Raw genomic sequence first — 19,885 nt, 5'->3', positions numbered from 1 at the left:
AGTCAAGTCTCATCTGGAGCTTTCCTTCAGGGAGTCACATGCAACCGCCCTCTGTGTGTGTGTGTGTGTTTGTGTGTGTGACATAGAAAATAACCCACGCACTGCAATAAGGTCATGAGTTGATATTTTATTTGAAAAGCGGCGTGTACAAAAGTGCTCCATTTTGTTCCCACTGAAAATGTTTCAACAAAACCAAAGTGACTTTGGGATTCATTCATTGACATCTCCAAATGCAAAATCAAATCGCAACCTTCACCAGCATTGTGGTAAGCAGATTTTCCAAAATGATATTTGAATGTAACACTTGGCTAAATTGCTAAGAAGCTCGTTTTCTTCTGCTCTTTGTCACTATAACTTAGGACTAATACTCGCGCACTGGAAACACACACACACACATGCGCACACCAACACACACACATACACAAACTCTCTCATGGTGTCTAAAGGAGGTTCCTCGGATGTTCGTGTGGCATATTGTGACCTCACAGTTTGGGTTTATTTGTGAGGACCTCACATTTGATAAATAATTCGGCTCACATTTGGTGTGTGTTATTCCTCATCAGCAGTGTTAGAGGTGGGCTGGGTCTTTAGCACATGATGACCTCCTCCAAGGTGCGAGACCTTTCCTTGGCGGAGGTTCTCAGCAGCATCCGAACTGAAAAAGTTTTTTTTGAGTGCAACGCTTTTGGCTTAAATGAATATTTCGGTTTGTCTCGAGGGAATCCTGACGACTACAGCGAGCTGCTGACGTCAGCGGGATGTTGCCGAAGCTCCGACGGAAGGTAGGACGTGTTTGGTCTGGGGTCAAAGTAGCACCGCTGTTTTAGCAATGAGGTCACATCCTGGTCTGCGCTCTCACTTCCTCCTTCGGCCGCAGTATTTGCCCTGACAGCCGCCACCTTCAACAACAACAACAACAACAACACACGTGGATTACACAACCATATGTAGTTTAGCGGAATGCTAACGTGATACAAAAACACAATAGACCTCTGTAGGCGCCGGCTCCCAGCAGGTTCTGCATGGCGGCGTACTTGGCTGCCTTCTGCGCGCTGGCTGTAGCACACAATGGAAGTCAAGAATGTTATTGTGAAGACTCTGTCGCAATGCTTTCGAATATTACGAGGGGTTTCCCCATTCTTGAGGGAAATGTGCGTAGCTTACATTTTTGTGCAGCTCCCATGTATCCTGCAGGACAACAGACAGGAAGGATAAAAAGTCAAGCTTCCATTCATTCAGTCAATCTTTCCTTTTCTGACCAAATTCAATTGATTCATAACTGTGCCATTTACAGTACGGCATAAATCAAAACAGTACTGCTTCTTTTGGATTAAATGTGATTTTTTTTTTTTTTTTTTTACGATCAAGATAAAATGATTTTCCGAGAGGATAATTTGGAAGTGGCCTACACCTTTGCGCGTCATTTGAAAACAAGTTCCAACAGACCCGAGACATGCTCAAAAGAATCAAGGTTTGTTTACCGGGATAGGCTCCAGGAGCTGTTCCACCAAAGCCGTTGGTAGCACCCCCTGCTGAACAAACACACATGTGCGACTGTTAATGTCAAATGTCTGTTGAAATTTTTGTTTTTTTAAATCATTACTAATTTGAATGACTAATTAGGTCCATTCAAATTAAGATGGTAAGCTAGTCCCAAGGTGCACGACTTAAATCAGCTTGCCAGTCACTCACCTTGACCTCCATAAGAGCCCGTCCCAGTTCCCCCAGGACCATATCCCCCTGGGCCATAGCTGCCTGGTCCAAATCCATTGGAAATAGCACCTCCTGTTGGACAGTATGCATGCAATTCTGTTAAAAATATTAAATGTTTTTGTGACTGTGTCTACAATGTCATGTAGTGTTGCATTACCTGGTTTCTGCATTTTTCTTGTGCCAAATTGTTGGCCACCTGTTCCAAAACCACCTGCACTGGCACCACCTGGGCCGAAGCCACCTCCTCCTGCGCTGGGAACACCAGGTCCATAATTACCTGTGCCTGCGCCTGCACCACCTGGACCGAAGCCGCCTGCTCCAGTAGCTCCTGGCCCATATCCACCAATTCCCATGCCAGCAGCACGTGGCGGGAAGCCTCCTGTGCCCTTGGTAGCACCACTTGGCACCAGTCCACCTGTTCCAGTGCCTGCACCACCTGGTCTGAAGCCACCACCAGGTCCAAAGCCACCTGTTCCTGGGCCGGTATTCCCAGCCATAAAGCCTCCTGTGCTGGAACCACCTGGTCTGAAACCACCACCAGGTGCGAAGCCACCGGTTCCCGTGCCAGCGGCACTTGGTCCATAGCCACCTGTTCCTATGCCAGCACCATTGGGTCTGATGCCACCACCTGGTCCAAATCCACCTGTACCAGCACCGCCTGGTCCAAAGCCACCAGTGCCATAGCCTGCTCCTCCAAGTGATGATGAACCATATCCTGTCGTATAGAGAAAAACTTTAGTATGTCTTAACTTGACATTTCTAATGTCCGAAAAATATATTGTCATCATACCAGATTTAGGCGGCTTCCTCATGTCGAATCCTGCTCCACCTGTTCCATAGCTCCCAGCTCCTGTGGCACCACCACCTGGTCCATAGCCACCTGCTCCATTTCCAGCAGCGCCCAATCTTGCTCCCCCAGCTCCTGTGGCACCACCACCTGGTCCATAGCCACCTGCTCCATTTCCAGCACCGCCCAATCCTGCTCCCGCATAGCCAGGCCCATAAGATCCAGGCCCCATACCACCTGTTCCGAAACTTCCTGGACCAGAACCGGCTCCAACTGCTCCAGTTCCATAGCCGGCAGGCCCAACTCTATTTCCACCAGCTCCTGCCCCATAGCCTACAAATAAACAATGTTTCTGTTAGTGTTCTTGATGTGAAGACCTGACTGGATGTTTGTCAATGTCAACATACTTTTTGATGGTTTTCCAGGACTATACCTTGAACCTGAATAAGAGGAAATACCATATCAATTATATTTCAGGTGGTCGTAAAGAACCATGCTTTCAGAATCTTCATCTTACCACCATATCCCCCCAGTCCACCAGCACCATAACCTGGTCCTCCTCCCAAACCTCCAGGACCCGCTCCAGCAGCTCCTGCTCCAAGATTTCCAGTTCCACCGATATTACTACCCACACCTCTGCCTCCTGTCTTGGCAGCATAGGCCCCAGGTCCACCACCATAAGTGCCGAGCCCAGCACCATAACCTCCGGGGCCTGTGCCATAACGTCCAAGCCCTGTACCATAGTTTCCAAGACCGGTACCAGCACTCCCAGGACCACCATAGCCACCAGCTCCAAGGCCACCTTGGCCTCCTGCTCCGAATGTTCCATATCCTGAAATAAAGACAAAAATGGAATGAAGGGAATACCTGTTGTCTTTAGAGATCCACAAATGAAATGCAATTGGCGTACCTCCACCTGGCAAATTTCCAGCTCCACCAGCACCATAACCTATGATACATGATAGGTGAAATGTGGAGATTTCTTCACACATTTAATTGACCAAGAATCACTGTGTACTTTGCACATTTGTTCAACCGCAGCTCACTTTTTCCAGGTTTTGTGAGACCTGATCCAGGCACCATGCCACCTTGACTCGTTCCGACACCTCCTGGACCTCTGCCAACAGCACCTTGTCCTCCGCCATATACACCTGATCCTGTCCCAACTCCTCCTGGACCGACACCACCACCTCCGGTACCACCATAGCCACCAGGCCCAACCCCCACTTGACTTCCAGCTCCAGTCGGGAAACGTAGACCTGTGAGGAAGTAACACATATTTACGTAATGTCTGTCATTTTATTCAGCAAGTCAAACATAATTGGCATACCTCCACCTAGAAAAACTCCAGCTCCACCGGCACCATAACCTACAATTGACAACGTGGGAAGTGAATGCATTTTTTACAACTTTTACGACAACACATTTTATAAACAAGTTTATAAGCAGCTCACTTTTTCCAGGTTTTGCGAGACCTGTATCTACTCCACCAGGCGTAACTCCTGGAACAGGTCCAAACGTGCCAGTCCTGCTCCCAACTCCACCTGCCCCCCCTCCAGTTCCACCAAGTCCAGTCCCAAATCCTCCGGGACCTCCTCCGGCTCCACCAGTCCCTGTCCCAGTTCCTCCTGGACCATAACCACCTCCAGGTCCACCATAGGCACCAGGCCCAACCCCACCCTGGCCTCCTGGTCCGAAATTTCCATATGCTGATCAGCACACAAAAACATTCATTATTGGATGAAGTTCTTTCACATGGAAAAACTCAAATCTAGGAAAGTACAGTACTTTTGCCTGGTTTTCCTCCGAGTCCTACACCAGCTCCATTTGGGTACCGTAGACCTGAGCGTGAGAAAAGGGTCAGACTGCACTTTTAGACGTTTGCTACTTAAATCTGTGGATAAAATGTCATGGATATACCTCCACCTGGTAAAGCCCCAGCTCCACCAGCACCATAACCTACGATGGAGGACGCATGGATTGTAGAAATATTTTTGAAATTCTGTCTAGATTATATACTTTTCACACAGTTCAAGGAGCAGCTCACTTTTTCCAGGCTTTGTAAGACCGGTTCCTACTCCGCCAGTGCCGGCCCCAACTCCTCCGAGTCCACCAATACCGGTCCCAACTCCTCCTGGACCTCCTCCAACTACACCAGTTCCGATTCCAACTCCTCCTGGACCTCCTCCAAATACACCAGGTCCGCTCCCAGCTCCTCCTGGACCTCCTCCAAATACACCAGGTCCACTACCAGCTCCTCCTGGACCGCCTCCAAATACACCAGGTCCGCTCCCAGCTCCTCCTGGACCTCCTCTAACTACCTGGGTGGCACCTCCTCCTCCATTAGGTAATGCTCCAACTTTGGTCCCGTCTGGATTGTATGCTGTATGGAGGACCACATACATGGGTTTTGATTGTGTGTAAATGTTGTTTCTTTCGTTGTTATGAAAATATCACATTGATGAGAAAAGGTATAGGAGGCACCTTTAGATGGTTTTTGTGTTGCCCCAACTGCTATTGATGTGCCTCCTGGTCCAAATCCAATTCCACTTCCTCCTACTGGTCCTGCACTGGTTCCTCCTGTCCAACGTCGACCATCTGTCCCTGTATCAGGACGAGCTTCTCCCTCTCCTTCGCCAGGGGTATCGCCTCTTGGGACTCCTTTGCGTAAAGGACCAGCAGAGGTTTATAAAATGCATCCAATTAAAAGGTCTAAGAATGGTCATGTCCAAATGTGTCAGTGAGTCACCTGGTGGTTTGAGAGGTTTGGCTCCAGGTAGGACCTCACTTGTGCCTGTAAATACAAGACACGGCAGTTAGCTTGTCTTCTGTTAGACATACAGTGGAATCTCTAAAATCATACCGGTTGGTTGGACAGCTCCTCCCCCACCTGCAGAGAGACAAGATAAGGAATACAAACCATATTCCATGCAAGCTTTGTGCGATCCCATCAAAACCTACCTGGTGCCGCTCCTGTGGATCCTGTAGAACAACAAGCACACCTTAGACAATGTCCACAAAGGCAAACAAGCACAATCTCAAAGGTAAACGCTGACCTGGAAGAGGAGTCCCACCAAGACCTGTTTCATAAAAACAACAACAGCAGTGTGACTAATCAACAGAATGTCATTTGAAGAATTCTTTGAAATGCCTGATAATAACCTGGTCTTCCTCCAAGGATGGGAATTCTTGTTCCTCCTAGACCATCTCCATCCACTCCTGCACCAAATGGTCTGCCACCGACCCCTGTAGCAATAGCGGTGGATGTATGTGCACACTTTTACGAGTGCTTCATATGTAAAACAACAATGAATGACTAAAAGCAGTTGTTTGAAACGATTTCCCTCGTTTAGACATGAACACGTCCCCCTTTGATTAGCGTTGTGGATCTTTCGAGCCTCCAATGCAAAAAGTTTCAGTTCAACACACCTTCTCCTGCAGCAATGCCAGAACCTTCTATCACACTGCCCGGACCACCCTCACCTGGAATGGAACAGATTGTTAAAATTGAAATGATTGCTTGATAATCTGATGATGTCATTGATAGCCGACAACCAGAACATGATGCCTCGCAGAATTTAAATCTACTTTTTGGAAGTAGAGTTAAGCTATGTAAGATCATTTTATTTTTTCGCACACGGACCTCCATCAAATTCTCTTCCATCTCTTCCCACGTCAGTGCGAGTCCCACCTGGATCAGTAACAAATAACATGTTAGAGTTCTACAAAGAAATCACAAAAGTTTGTGTCGTGTACGTGCCTTCTGGAAGTGGAGCCAGTGTCCCTTGTGTAGTTCCTCGCCCTGACCCAGCACACACTTGGATTACTGACTAACCTCATTGAAAGAATATTTTTTTACACAGACAGAACCTTACCACCGGGTCCAGTTGTTGCACGAGTAGCACCACCAGTATTGGTTCCGTTCATGTACACTCTAGTGCCATTGACTGGAGCGCCGGTGCCTCTTCCTGGACCTGGTTGCACTCCACCTGGTAGACCTACAAAATGACATCATGATTTCAATTCATTTACCAGCCAATGTCTTCCTTCAAATGATTTTAGACTTCAAACTTGTCCAATTTCCTACCATATTTGTCTGCTTTGGATCCAGGTGTTCCGAAACCTGACAAGACAAATCAACAACATTGTGTCACCCCACCACCGAGTCCACCTTGTCCGCCTCTGAGTACCCCACCACCGAGTCCACCTTGTCCGGCTCCGCCTCTGAGTCCTCCACCACCGAGTCCACCTTGGCCGCCTCCGCCTCCGATTGCCCCACCGCCGAGTCCACCTTGTCCGGCTCCGCCTCCTAGTACCCCACCACCGAGTGCACCTTGTCCGGCTCCTCCTCCGAGTACCCCACCGCCGAGTCCACCTTGTCCGGCTCCGCCTCCGAGTACCCCACCACCGAGTCCACCTTGTCCGGCTCCGCCTCCGAGTACCCCACCGCCGAGTCCACCTTGTCCGGCTCCGCCTCCGAGTACCCCACCACCGAGTCCACCTTGGCCAGCTCCGCCTCCGATTGTCCCACCGCCGAGTCCACCTTGTCCGGCTCCGCCTCCGATTGCTCCACCGCCAAGTCCACCTTGTCCGCCACCGAGTCCACCTTGTCCTACACCCAGCACACAGATCATTTATAGGAACTGGAGCAAATACAACATCATCTATTAGAATGTTAATTTGAATGAAGCGATCGAATATCTGTACCATATTTGGCAGCTTTTGAGCCAGCGCCATATCCTGTGAATGACATTTTGTTTAGTTCAGTCATAGTTAGAATTTTGATTTTGATGGTTTCCAGAAAGTAATTTGAACCTGGTCCATATCCAGTTCCTGTCCCTGCACCGTAACCCCCACCTGGCCCAAAGCCTGTTCCAGGGGCGACTCCAGTGTTGTAACCACCTTGTCCATACCCGGTTCCACCTGTCCCCAATTGACACTCATTATTCAGGACAGGCAACAGCACGACAGATTGAATATAAATAGTTGGACAAGGTTTTACAACTCCTTATACCTCCGGCACCACCCTGTCCAAAACCAGCAGGTCCTCCACTGGTTCCAACACCAGAACCAGGCAGTCCACCTGCCCCTTGTCTTGCACCCGCTCCACCCCCTTGTCCAGAACTTGGTCCACTTCCAACACCAAGTCCTCCTACACCTATGGCACCACCAGGAAAACACACAAGAGAGGAGAAGTTTACTTACAGACCTCAAATTGTAATCAAGTATTGGTAATTGTGTTCCTCTTACCATATTTGTTGGCTTTGGCACCTGCATAACCTGAAAAATTAAGACCCATTAAGAACTAAGAATAACACATTCGTCATTGGTCCATAATTAGTTAATCTTGATTAACTAATCTTTGACTTTGACTTATTTTCTTACCTCCTGGTCCATATCCAGTACCTCCAGGCCCAACTCCTGCCCCTGGTCCGTAGCCAGTACTCACACCACCTCTTCCAGGTACAAAACCTGTACCAGCTCCCCCAGGTCCAGTAAATCCACCTGCGCCACCAGATGCTGCTGGGCCAAACCCTGCTGCAGTACCACTAGGTCCAAACCCTGTACCAACACCACCAGGTCTGACTCCTCCTGGTCCGTAGCCTGTGCCAGCACCAGCAGGTCCAACACCCCCAGTACCTATACCTTGACTCCCCAGTCTTCCACTCATCATACCTATCGGGGGATGTTTTGTTATTGTTATAAATACACCCAAACAATAAATGTGCACCTGACTTATCTTACCATATTTACGGGCTTTGGCATCGGCATTGTATCCTGAAGTATGAAGACAATGTAATTGGAACAAATGTCAGACGGGTGCTTGAGTTATTCCAACAAAAAATTGAGTCATAATTACCCCCAGATCCTGTTCCTCCTAGTACCGGTGCAGCTCTTCCTGGTCCTGTACCGGTACTACCTGGCCCATAACCTCCTCCAACAGGTCCACTGCCAACACCACCGAACCCAGTTCCAGCAGCACCGGGGCCATATCCAGTACCACCTGTCCCAGTGCCCGCACCACCTGGACCATATCCAGCACCACCTGTCCCAGTGCCCGCACCACCTGTCCCAGTGCCCGCACCACCTGGACCATATCCAGCACCACCCCTTCCTCCTGGTCCACCAAGGCCTCCGGTTGCACCAGTGCCGACACCACCAGACTGCCCTGGACAAAGTTTTTGGTGACATGTCCTCAGACTTGAATTTTTTTAAGGTTGTTAAATTGATAGGATGCCAACTTTTGGTGAATATGTCTCACCATATTTGAGCGCTTTGGCTGACCCAGGACCATAACCTAGTGCACAAAGCATTCATAGATTTACGGACTTATCTATTTATTAATGTATGCTTTCCTTTGTAAAGCAACACTGAGAAATTTGGTACCTGTTCCAGCTCTGCCGCCATATCCAGGAACAGCTCCAGCTCCCCCTGTTGTTCCAGTTCCACCCCCATATCCAGGAACAGCTCCTGGTCCGCCACCTATTCCAACTCCTCCTCCATATCCAGGAACAGCTCCAGGTCCACCTATTGCTCCAGCTCCGCCTCCAAAACCAGGGAGACCGACCCCTCCTGCAGGTATTCCAGCACCACCTTGACCAAGGGCACCTGCTCCAACTCCACCTGGTGGACACAATGAGGTTAGCTCAAGCATTTATTATTCTGGATGTTGTCAAAGGGATAAAATCGAAAGAAAGTGCCTTTACCATACTTGGCTGCTGCTTTGGCTGGACTTTTTGACTTGCCTACTCCTGTTGAAGTGAAAATCCATTTTGGGTCTGTCTGTATTCACCAATTGGGTTTTAATTCAGACTTTAGTTACCTGACTTGGGTGATATGAGAGGGTACCCACGAAAAACACCTGGCAGCTGCTGTCCTCGACCATCTTAAGAAAGAAATCCATTATTGACTTTCCGTGTGGGTATTGTCATGATTAGATATTTGCCATTTGAATATATGCTCTCACTTACTGTCTGCACCTTGGCCGAGTACCCCGCCACCTGCAAGGTAGAAGACAACAATTGAATTTGTAAGGTATGCGCCACAAAGCAATGGCAGGTTTCAAATGGAGTTCACACCTGTCTGCGGCCCAAGTCCATTTCCTGTTGCCACTCCAGGGACAACACCTCGGCTTAAAAAATCTAGTCAAGAGAAATAAACAAATATGTTTTGTTTGTTTGGGTTTCAGTAATTTGGTGGATTTAAATCGGTGTCTTTAAATATACCTTGACTTGGTACAAAACCACCTTGGTATAGTCCAGGAACCCCTACACCTGTATGAGAGCAGAGGCCAATTTTAGAAACCAAGGGGCCCATACTGTCTTGTATATAAAGTGACCTGGTGTCATATATATATAAAATAACGAGTTGTCCTCTATAGCAATGTACCTGGAAGTTGTTTTGATGCTTTGCTCCCACTCTTCCCACTTGAGCCAACTCCTGCACCTCCTGGCACAAGCCCTGCTCCCCCTGGTACAAATCCTGCGCCGCCTGGCCCGAACCCTGCACCCCCAGGCCCAAAACCTGCAGTGCCAGGTCCAAACCCTGCACCTCCTGGCCCATACCCTGCACCTCCAGGTCCAAAACCTGCAGTGCCAGGTCCAACCCCTGCACCTCCTGGCCCATACCCTGCACCCCCAGGCCCAAAACCTGCAGTGCCAGGCCCTGCCCCTGCACCCCCAGGCCCTACGCCGGCACCTCCAGGCCCAAATCCTGCACCACCAGGCCCTACGCCGGCACTTCCAGGCCCAAATCCTGCACCACCAGGCCCAACTCCTGCACCTCCAGGTCCAAATCCAGCACCTCCAGGCCCAAATCCAGCACCTCCTGGTGCAACCCCTGCACCACCAGGTCCGAATCCTGTTCCCCCTGGGGTGTAACCTGTTACCACAATCAGAATTATATTCCTCTTTTTGAAGCAATAAATAAACAAACATACATTACTGATCAGGTACCTGATTTAGGAGGTTTGGGTCCAGTTCCACCAAGTCCTGGGTACTGGACACTGCCGCCTTGGCCATAACTTCCACCAAAGCCACCTGAATCAAAAACAGACTTGGTTCATTTTCCATTCAACGTGATGATATTGCTCGATTCTGATGACAGGATGATGTAAATTTGAACGAACCTCCAGGTACGAGGCCTCCTCCGGTCCCTTGACTGGCACCTTGTGATCCAACCACACCCCCTTGACTTCCTGGACCCAAACCAGCAGCAGAGGCTCCCCCGGGCCCAGTTCCATAACTTCCAAGACCGCCTAATCCAAGTCCACCTGCACCCAAACCTCTACCCCCGGTTGCCTGTCCTGGTCCAAAGCCTCCATTGACTCCTCCTTGGCCAGCATAGCCGCCACCTTGAGTCATGTTTAGAATAATTACCAGGATCATTTTATACAGTATGTATGAAAGAAAAATATCTAAGTACATAAATAGAGAAGACTGCGCACAAGCAGGAGAAGAAAGCCTTACCTGTTTTTGGAGGCTTTACACCTGCAAGAAGTTTGAACTATTAAGTAAGTCTTCTTAGACAATTGCACCACATGAAATAAGAATCATCCTTTGAGTTGAATTTGTCATACCAGCTCCATAACCTCCCACTCCACCACTGCCTGGACCGTAGGTGCCAGGCTGGAATCCTCCTGGACCTTGACCAACAAAGCCACCTGAGCAATACAATTTTAAAGGACAGAACGCATATAAATGCTAAAGACTGACTTCTGGTTTTATTTCAATAAAACTAAATGCACCAACCTCCTGCTCCTCCTTGACCAAAGCCTCCACCAGCAGGACCAAATCCTGTGCCTGCCCCACCTTGTCTGAATCCAGTTCCTGCTCCAGCTGAACCGTACCCAGTTCCAGCACCAGTGCCAGTTCCAGCTGCTCCTCCAACACCAGCGGGTATCACACCTGTACACAGATTCCATTTAATGTCAAATCAGTTGAATTTTCTGCTACTGGCATCATGACTGGATCAGGAACTATTTTTATATATTAATATATAATATATTAATATTGTACGAGTCATTACTCTTTCATGACTTTGCTAGCACAAAGAATTTCATTGGGAAATACCAATTTGTAAAGACCAAAAATCCCCCAGGTTGCGTTTTGTGTGTGTGTGCACGTGTACATGTGTGTGTGTGTGTGTGTGTGTGTACATGAAATGAGCCAGAGTGGTCTGAGTGGAGAAAGCCCCTCATCCAGAACACATGTTTTTACTTCTGCCGTTAATTGAGAGGCTTGTGTTGTGTTGGATGTAACCCGAGTTCCATAAATAGAAAGTTAGCTATAAAAGGAAAGCACAATTGTACAAAAAAAAACAGTCTGCAGGGATTCCTAAAGAATGTGAATGACTCGTCTGATTGTAACGTCATGTAGCATTTCAATGCATACCCCCTGGCCCCAGGCTCCCCTTCGCCAAAGCCCACCAAGGTTCTGCCAGACCCCCAAAACTCAGAATTATATGAATTTTTCTGCACAACTGGACTCTCACAATGGGAACATAATTCATGCATTCATTGTATCACTACTGTTAGTGCAAAAGATGCCAAGACATGTTGCACTAGAAGACAAATTCATGTCCACTTGTTTGTTTCACCCAGTTTGCATCAAATTTACAGCTGTATAGTTTTCGAGTGACTGTACATAGTACAAATACAAAATGGAAAGACTCGCAAGGAGCTGCTGTCGACCACAACTCGCACCCAGACACTTACGCTCGATTTTTTTATTTTTTTTATTCGTCAACCAATTTCATAATAGTTAACATATTTTTAATTTCCATCCATTCATTGAAAAAGAGGACCGTGCACATTCAGAAACATCAGTTCAGTCACTGGTATGATTTGGAACGACCATCAATTCTCAAGAGTTGAATTTGATCATTCATGAGATATCGATACATCACCTTTGAGAATTCTAAAGCACGCATGTGATCTTTACAGAGGAAAAAGCGACTTACCTCCTTGCAGCGAGGGTCTGCACAACGCCAGGACCACCGCCAGCAGCATCAGCACCGGTGGGCTGGCGTCTCTCAGGTACCAGCGCCTCATCCCTCCTGCCATCCTGCTCCCAAATGTCGTGGCCCGCTCCAAGCCGGCCGCTTTTATCCCTCCTGGCTTCCAGGAGGGGGTGCCTGTCGGGGAGGGGGGTCCGAAGCGGCTTTAATTGGAGCGCAGACGCTCACACTCAGATAGACAAGCCGAGAAAACACATTGAATCATTTTGTTCAAACAAACACACCCGTACAGTACACTTTTATTTGCCTCCGCACTGCCAAACACTTTAAGAACATGGGGGGTGGGGGGGTTCTTGTGGGGGGTGTCTGAGGGAAAAGGGAGACTCTAACTGGACACTTTAAGACCAGTGGACCACATCCAGCATAGATAGATACAGTTGCTGGATGGATGATGAAGTCCATGATGTTTGTGGAAAAACAAGCACAGTCGCGTATCGATTAGCAGATTTTCAAGATCGGTTCTGATTGGCCGGATGAGGCGGCTGGGGCATCTGGGTAGAACGCCTCGAGGATTCTCTTCCTAGGTTGGGATCAAATGCAGGGTTGGGCACATGAACAAAGGTCATGTGAGGTCACATGACCTGACTTGTCGGCTTTGAAGGACTTAAGTGAAGCTCGGTGTGCACGCTTGCTACCTGAGCCGCCATACTTGGTGCGGGATGATTTTCTGCGTCTGCTCTGTTGCGTTGATGTCAACGCATAGCTATGTGCTGAAACACAATCCAATTTCAGGAGAAAAAAAAGAAACGATAAAAAAAAAACGTCCGCTCGCTTACAGCCGTGGTTACTTTGTTCAACTGCGTGTGATGAAACATGACAAGCCGGCAACGTGGCCAGCACCTCCGATGATGTCACCAAAGAAAAAAAAGCCTATCATGCATCCGCTAGACGGGAACTGTCGGCTGCGCTTGACTCTCAAGTGGCTTCAGTCAGCTTGTATTTCAAGCTCACACTCGCAAGTCAAAGCGACAAGTGGGCACAGCTCGTATGTGGAAAAAACGTTAAGATGACTCACTCGCATCTCAAAGCGCCGCCACCGCCCGTAAAAGGGGAAAAGAATGGCCTCGTTCAATACTTAACAGTCAAAGCATTCACATGCACTTTGCTGCACTTTCTCCATTGTGTGTGTGTAGCAGTGGAAAGCTCTGCTCACATCCTTGAGTGTGTGACATCATGGCAGTCACACCTGCAGCAGTCAACGGCGTCAACATGTCAGCAGCATGTGCGCCGCATGTTGTGGCGTTGAGGCGCGTGCGTGTTGACATGCTGCATGTTCGGGGCGAGCCAGCGTCCTCACAGAAGGATGCGGTGGTATCTACAAGCCCTCGCAGATGGCCACGTTTGTTATGAGCGAGCGTGACACAGCGTCCATTCATAGCGCCGGATTGTGTCGTAAAGGCTGGCAAATAAGTTGTGGTGCCGGCCGGCTCCAAGGAAGTGACCTCCTTCCACTTGTTTGCTCGCCATCCTGCTTTGCTGTTTGTCGCCCTGCAAAAACAGCTTCGCACACAAGCCACCTTCTTGTGTCCTTCTGCTAGACGTGCGCCGCTCGTACGACGTGACCCCCTCCAGCCAGGATTTCTTCTGCGGTGGGAATCCCTCCCTGTCAGTTAACCATTGAACGTGCAAGAATGGATGTTTTTTTTTCTCAACATGTAGACAACACAAGGCATCGTCAAAGAGAAACAGGTCTTTTGGGCCTTTCGGGCCTCCTGATTGACTGACAGCTCATTTGACTGTTTGATTGATTGATTGATTGGAAAACTGTCCCAGTACTTTAGTGGCTGTATTGTTGACACCATGATGGATGATGTCTGCGTTCAATGTTTATGTATGGCGTAGTTCGAGATTGCCTGTTGTTCCAACCCTCTCGGGAGGTGGTGGGGGGGTGGAGTGCGTGGTGGGGGTCCTTATGAGTCATGGGAAGGATCTGCGAGCCACGCCAAAATCGCTCTCATCAAAATTTTCACTGAGAATCAGTCAAGGCCAACGTTTACATACGATATGCTAGGCTAGCGCGATGTGGCGCCGAGTCAAGACGCGTTGGCGCCCTTTTGCCGCAGTCTGCCCTTCATCAACCTTATCGCGCTGCTGTTTTTCTGGACGTACGCGTGCTTTGTGCACTTGTACCCTCAGGCTTGCCCAGTGGGGGGGCCGCCCCGTCGCTGGCTTGAGGCTGCGTCCTAATGTAGACGTTAGCTAACGTCTGCTGGTTTTTGGATTGCTCGCGCATTCCTCAGTGCGACAAAACTTGTTCCTACTTTGCAGCTATTTTTGCATTGCGGGGGATTCTCGACGTACAGTATGTCTGGAAACAATTTGACTTGTGTCGTTGTGACAAACGTCGCATGTCATCAATTATCACGATGCGTCATCGCATATTGTCATGAGCCCTTAAGACTCATCATGTTGTCTTTTCTTGTCGCCTGTCCTCAAGAATGTCCATAAGAGCTGTCACATGGGCTTCATCACATAATGTCGTCTGCTCGTGGTACGTTGTGGCCTGTTTTCACATGTTGTGGCTTGTTGTCATGTGCCATGGTTTGTTTTATTGCTTTGTCTTGATGCCTGTGTTATGTTTTTGCAGGCTAGCAGGTTCACCCCACGGTGTTTTGCTCATGTGTGCCATGACAGCGCGCTAGGCGGCGCATGCACGCGGTGACTCAGCTTCGAGATGTTTACGAGTCTGTCCGTTCATTTGCGCAGGTGCTGAAAGTGTCAATCAAGTCCACCCGGGTCCGGCGGCGACCCGGCGGCGGGGGTTCACGCAACAGGAAACGGAGCTCAGGTGGGTGGCACCTTTTTTTTTTTACAAGCAGACTGAGATTGGATAGGTCGCCATTACGCATGTTGGAAAGTCTCATGATTCATGATGAGCTTTATTTGAGCAACAACATCCATCACGCCGTGGCAGCTTAGCAACATGCTAACAACAACAATAATAGGACCTCCAAAGTCCAACAACATTTCCTGCAACAACACCACACAAGGACAGGTCAGTTCACAACTTTTGGCGGCAACATTTGAATAATAGCAACGATCGCTTTTCTTGGTCTGCGACGGCTCTCGTGAAGGAAGACCCAAAAACACACGCAACGCATCGCTCGTCAATTTGCCTTTCCCTGCTAGTCTAGAAATTCCTCAAAGATGGCGGCCTGTCTGCACGACACCGGCCGGCGAGTGGTCGTTTTGCTTTGCCGCCGTTTGTCTTGGCGCCGAGCAGCGTCGGGGCTGCCAGCGGGTCGTGAGAAGCGCCGGACAACACAAGCCAGCGTGTCGCTGCGCCGATGTGTCACATTTGCTGCCCCAATGGAGCAAACATGGTTTTGTTTATCTGACAGCGAAGCTGCAAGTGTTATCGTTGGCGTTGGATAATCTTTGCAAAAGTTTCTCTCACGCTTATCACGGCTCGCAAAGTCCCACGTTGCCATGGATGGGCGACGCCATCCCATACAGTGACTCCGCTATAATTTGCCGACAGATTCGTTTTATTGTCACGTGACTCTCTTTCACCAACCCTGACACCATTCGGCCAATCAAACGCAGCCAACCAGTCCCGAGTCATCAATTCATTGAAAACAAATTGACGAGACGAATGGATTCATAAAATCGTTAGCCGCAGCCCTGATAGCGACATGACCAGCTAGCGAGCTAGCTAGCTTACTCACGTATGTGTGTCAAACGATGGATTGCAGCTGCTTCTTTTCTGTCATTGGTGGCCCCTGAAAGCCTTTAATCAAATCAAAGTTGTTGTTTTTTTTTGCAAACAAGTGGCGCTTTATGTTGAAGACCTGCTTGAGGAGCGGTGTGTGAAGGAGTGTGTGTATGTCCATGAACAACACTGCTGGCCGCCGCACACAATGACGACACTCTGTAAACACGTTAACGTGAAGTGTGAGCCGTCCCGACTGGGGGGAGTGTGCTTGGGTCTTTTTTGGCAGAGTGTTGGTAGTGGGGGGTGCTTTGGGGGGTACGCGTGGTGGGGGTCAGCTTGTCTGCACAATATTTAGTTTTGTGCGGTAACCGCCAGTGAAAAGGTGAAGCATGGCCGGCGGCCGACTTCCTTCAGCTTGTAAAGTCTCGGCCTGACGTCAACATGTTCGTGTGCACTTTATGCTACATGTCGATTATATGATCAGCTTGGAAAATCACGATGATCCTGTGGAGTGAAACAAAAAGTTTGAAAGCAACGGTTGTTTCTGCCGTGTGACGTCACATTATGTTTGTCGCTGCTCAAGACAAAAGGAAAGCAAAGTGAGTAAATGTAAAGCTCTCGGGATGATGTCACAGCCCGGGGAATATCTCCCAATCCCTCCAGACTTGATGTTTGCTTCTAGCAAACTGCTAACACATTGTTACCTTTGACCTTTGAGGGCCTCCAACACGGGTTGGTGCTGATCCACTCGCACGCGCCACAGCACATCAAACACCATGTTGGAGGGGGGAGGGCTAGAGCGGTCTTGTCCAAACCACCAATCAGTCCGATTTTGACCTTTGTATGAACTTCCACATCTAAATGGTCACTTTTAATGCTTTTGTTCCAGGTCTTCTTGACTTTTCCCTAGTGAGGCTCACCGGAGTTGGATGAAGCCAAGCTTGTGACATCACCCGAGGCCTCTACGTATGAAGACAAAGGTGATTTTCACAAGCTTCTTGGACACATTTCTTCATGTGTGTGTTTTGTAAGTTGTCATGTCTAGTCGCTTGTTGAGCAGGAAGGCGGACACTTAAGCATGTTTGACCAGCTGAACATTTCATCGTCGGCGTTTTGTTTCCAGCAAAACTGAAATGATTGATGAGGTTGAACGCTTGCTGATGATGTCACACTATGACATCAGTACACACACACAACTGCAAAGACTTGTACAAGTGTTGTTTGTGTGGAGACAAAGCTCCAGTTTCACGAGTTGAACGTGACTGTAACGTCTTTTCGGACGCCAACGCTTCCACACCCTTCCACATTTACGTCAGCGCTCTGCTTACCTTCTAAATTTGACATAATCGTGACATCTGCTCCCATTATCATGAGCAGAACCACAACATTGAGGTATTAAAAATCCTACTCCAGCACAGAGGCAACAGGTTGACTCGCCACTCCACACAAGGAGGTTGGAACCAAACATGCTAACCGCTAGCTCTCGTATGAAGCAATCTACTTCATTCAATTAGAGTCTCAGGAAGGTCTCACGTGTCTTCTGACTTTGTTCTCGAGCTCTCGACTGATGTTTGATTGACTTCATGTGTTGCCTTTCGTTCTGTGCTTAGCCCCGCCCACACCCTATACACAAAGCAGAATGGAGACATTAATAAGAACCATATTTGGTAACCTGCAAGTCAAGTCTCCCTGTTAGTGTTTTCCATCCGTCAATCAGTGCAAAGTACAACAATGCTTTTGTTTGACAGGAAGGCTTCAAAAGACCAGCGTAGCGTAGTGATTAAAAATGAAATGCGACTCTGAAACGTAAAACACGTTCACTATATGATCTGCATTTTTTTCTATGGTTATCATCGCTTTTGGATCTCTTGAAAAAGCATTCCCATCTGGAAATGTGACGACAAAGAAGAAGAACAAAAAGTTGTTATTGTAGCAAACGTGTGATAAGGAGCTTAGCGTGTTGTTATTGAAAACATAACATACATGTGGAACGTCACATGTTCTGCAAATATTTGCACTGTGTGTCAGCCAGGAGATTATGTGCGGATAAATATTGTAATATTTGATACAAGGCGGCAGGGTGATAATCACAATCATAATAGTAATGAGTTGGTGCGTGTGCTCATAATGACGTGATTGCACGAGTGAAGTCATTGGAGAAAAAGAAGAGAGAAGGCAAGAAGTTGGCTTGGCTTTCGCTGCCCTAAATGGCCGACACGCCGCTCACAGGAAGCTCCTCTCCGGCTTTCCTGTCTGGCAGACTCACTGCCAGACTCATATTTACCTTTACTTGATCTGCCTGTTAAAAATAAAAAATTACAGCTATATGCATTTACATCATACATGATACATTCTTTTTTTATTCATATTTAGTTTTTGAAAATTTGCCCTCCCTCTATTGACGTTTTCATGTAGTCTATAGATCGGTGCTGAGAACTTAATTAAGATGTTTGATTTTGTTTTGGTGATTGTGACGTTAAGATAAAAACGCGGAATTTTTCAAATTGCTCGTTTGTCCCTGTTCCTTTGCCGTAGGAAGTACATGACGTCATCAAACTGGGACACTCATTGCATCGTGAACTGTGAAGAGCAGGGGCATGCCCATATGTCTCGGGTGACCTTGTAATTCCTAAAATTGGTTCTCTAAAAACGTAAGTTTGGCCCTCACGTCACGATACGACCATGTTTCAAAAAATGTGGCTGTTAGCCAAGGCTACCGTGAATACCACAGCAACCTGAACACCCCGGAGAGTTGATTAGCATTAGCACGCAGTGCGTCCAGAAACTATTGACTTTGGTCTGACTTCCGGCTGACATTGGTCTCGTTTCGTTTGAGCAGAAAGAAACAGACGAAGAAGTATGTCGGTCAAGCAGGCGTCTGTGCACGCCAAGTGGATCATCGGCCGAGTCATCGGAACCAAAATGACCAAGACTGCAAAAGTACGCGTCACTCGGCTCGTGCTCGACCCTTACCTGCTCAAGGTATGCAATAACGGCATGGCCAAATAATAATAATAGGAATCATGACATGTGGCTGCTCGTATGTGCAGTGATGTCATTGGTGATGGTGTTAGCGAGCAACGTTTCAACTGTTCCTCTTGGTGTTGATGCTGTTCAGTACTACAACAGGAGGAAGACCTACTTTGCGCACGACGCACAGCAGCAGTGCACAGTGGGCGACGTGGTGCTGCTCAAGGCTCTGGCCGAGCCGCGCTCCAAACACGTCAAGCACGAGCTGGCCGAGGTGGTCCACAAGGTGGGCCGTGCCGTGGACCCGCTGACGGGCAAGCGGGTGGCCGGCGCCCAATTCCTGGAGCCGCTGGATGACCTACACGTCGACTGCGAGACTTTGGCCGGCAAAGTGCAAAGCTTGAACATCTCAGCGGACACGTCGCATTAATGCTTGGATGGTTTGACCATTGTATGAGGATTTTGTGGACCGCTCCGAACACAATTCTGGAGTGTCAGAGGGAGCTGGCATACTCAGAGACAAGCAACTCCAACACTGGGAGAACATGCCACTGGATTTGAATACAGAACCGCACAACTATGAGGCAGTGCTAATTGGTCGGACCTTAAACGGGGTATTTGGGAAGTACTTTTTATGGCTTTGTTCCATGACAGAACTGCATAGTCAAGTCCTATGGAGCTCATTCAATAATAGATTACAATAAAAAGCTCACACACTGCAGATTTATGTTTTATGCAACTAA

General features: G+C 48.3%; 2 protein-coding genes across 5 annotated transcripts; one reads left to right on the top strand and one right to left on the bottom strand.

Annotated features, from left to right (window-relative positions):
• Window positions 1-107: 107 nt before the first annotated feature.
• Window positions 108-12,606, bottom strand: LOC133167904 (uncharacterized PE-PGRS family protein PE_PGRS54-like). 3 transcript variants are annotated; one of them, XM_061299010.1, is made up of 49 exons: window positions 12,461-12,606; window positions 11,251-11,406; window positions 11,079-11,162; window positions 10,969-10,989; window positions 10,629-10,853; window positions 10,456-10,539; window positions 9,890-10,381; window positions 9,727-9,774; window positions 9,580-9,642; window positions 9,472-9,501; window positions 9,324-9,386; window positions 9,208-9,252; window positions 8,888-9,124; window positions 8,763-8,798; window positions 8,361-8,669; window positions 8,246-8,278; window positions 7,886-8,176; window positions 7,751-7,780; window positions 7,515-7,658; window positions 7,316-7,423; window positions 7,208-7,240; window positions 6,708-7,112; window positions 6,588-6,623; window positions 6,376-6,498; window positions 6,261-6,302; window positions 6,144-6,191; window positions 5,930-5,983; window positions 5,663-5,746; window positions 5,557-5,580; window positions 5,462-5,482; window positions 5,364-5,390; window positions 5,250-5,294; window positions 4,985-5,161; window positions 4,548-4,883; window positions 4,421-4,459; window positions 4,289-4,342; window positions 3,955-4,209; window positions 3,831-3,869; window positions 3,547-3,759; window positions 3,411-3,449; window positions 3,018-3,332; window positions 2,908-2,940; window positions 2,504-2,833; window positions 1,871-2,428; window positions 1,693-1,785; window positions 1,482-1,532; window positions 1,165-1,188; window positions 991-1,056; window positions 108-899 (listed from the first exon to the last, which is right to left on the bottom strand). In XM_061299010.1, the coding sequence occupies exons 1-49, from the start codon at window positions 12,561-12,563 to the stop codon at window positions 856-858; spliced, it is 6,210 nt and encodes a 2,069-aa protein (XP_061154994.1). In that variant the 5' UTR covers window positions 12,564-12,606; the 3' UTR covers window positions 108-855. The 3 variants fall into 3 exon arrangements, with proteins under 3 accessions (XP_061154994.1, XP_061154995.1, XP_061154996.1); XM_061299011.1 differs by having other exon boundaries at window positions 1,482-1,529; XM_061299012.1 differs by lacking the exon at window positions 5,930-5,983.
• On the top strand, window positions 125-19,861 carry mrps17 (mitochondrial ribosomal protein S17). Of its 2 annotated transcripts, XM_061299166.1 has the most exons (8): window positions 125-266; window positions 719-782; window positions 12,444-12,536; window positions 15,224-15,305; window positions 17,062-17,152; window positions 18,708-18,823; window positions 19,012-19,154; window positions 19,291-19,861. In XM_061299166.1, the coding sequence occupies exons 7-8, from the start codon at window positions 19,032-19,034 to the stop codon at window positions 19,570-19,572; spliced, it is 405 nt and encodes a 134-aa protein (XP_061155150.1). In that variant the 5' UTR covers window positions 125-266; window positions 719-782; window positions 12,444-12,536; window positions 15,224-15,305; window positions 17,062-17,152; window positions 18,708-18,823; window positions 19,012-19,031; the 3' UTR covers window positions 19,573-19,861. The 2 variants fall into 2 exon arrangements, with proteins under 2 accessions (XP_061155150.1, XP_061155151.1); XM_061299167.1 differs by lacking the exon at window positions 18,708-18,823.
• The last annotated feature ends 24 nt before the right edge of the window (window positions 19,862-19,885 follow it).

This window comes from Syngnathus typhle, linkage group LG15, assembly GCF_033458585.1.
Source record: "Syngnathus typhle isolate RoL2023-S1 ecotype Sweden linkage group LG15, RoL_Styp_1.0, whole genome shotgun sequence".
Classification (NCBI taxonomy): domain Eukaryota; kingdom Metazoa; phylum Chordata; class Actinopteri; order Syngnathiformes; family Syngnathidae; genus Syngnathus; species Syngnathus typhle.
This window is presented reverse-complemented; position numbering and strand designations above follow the sequence as displayed.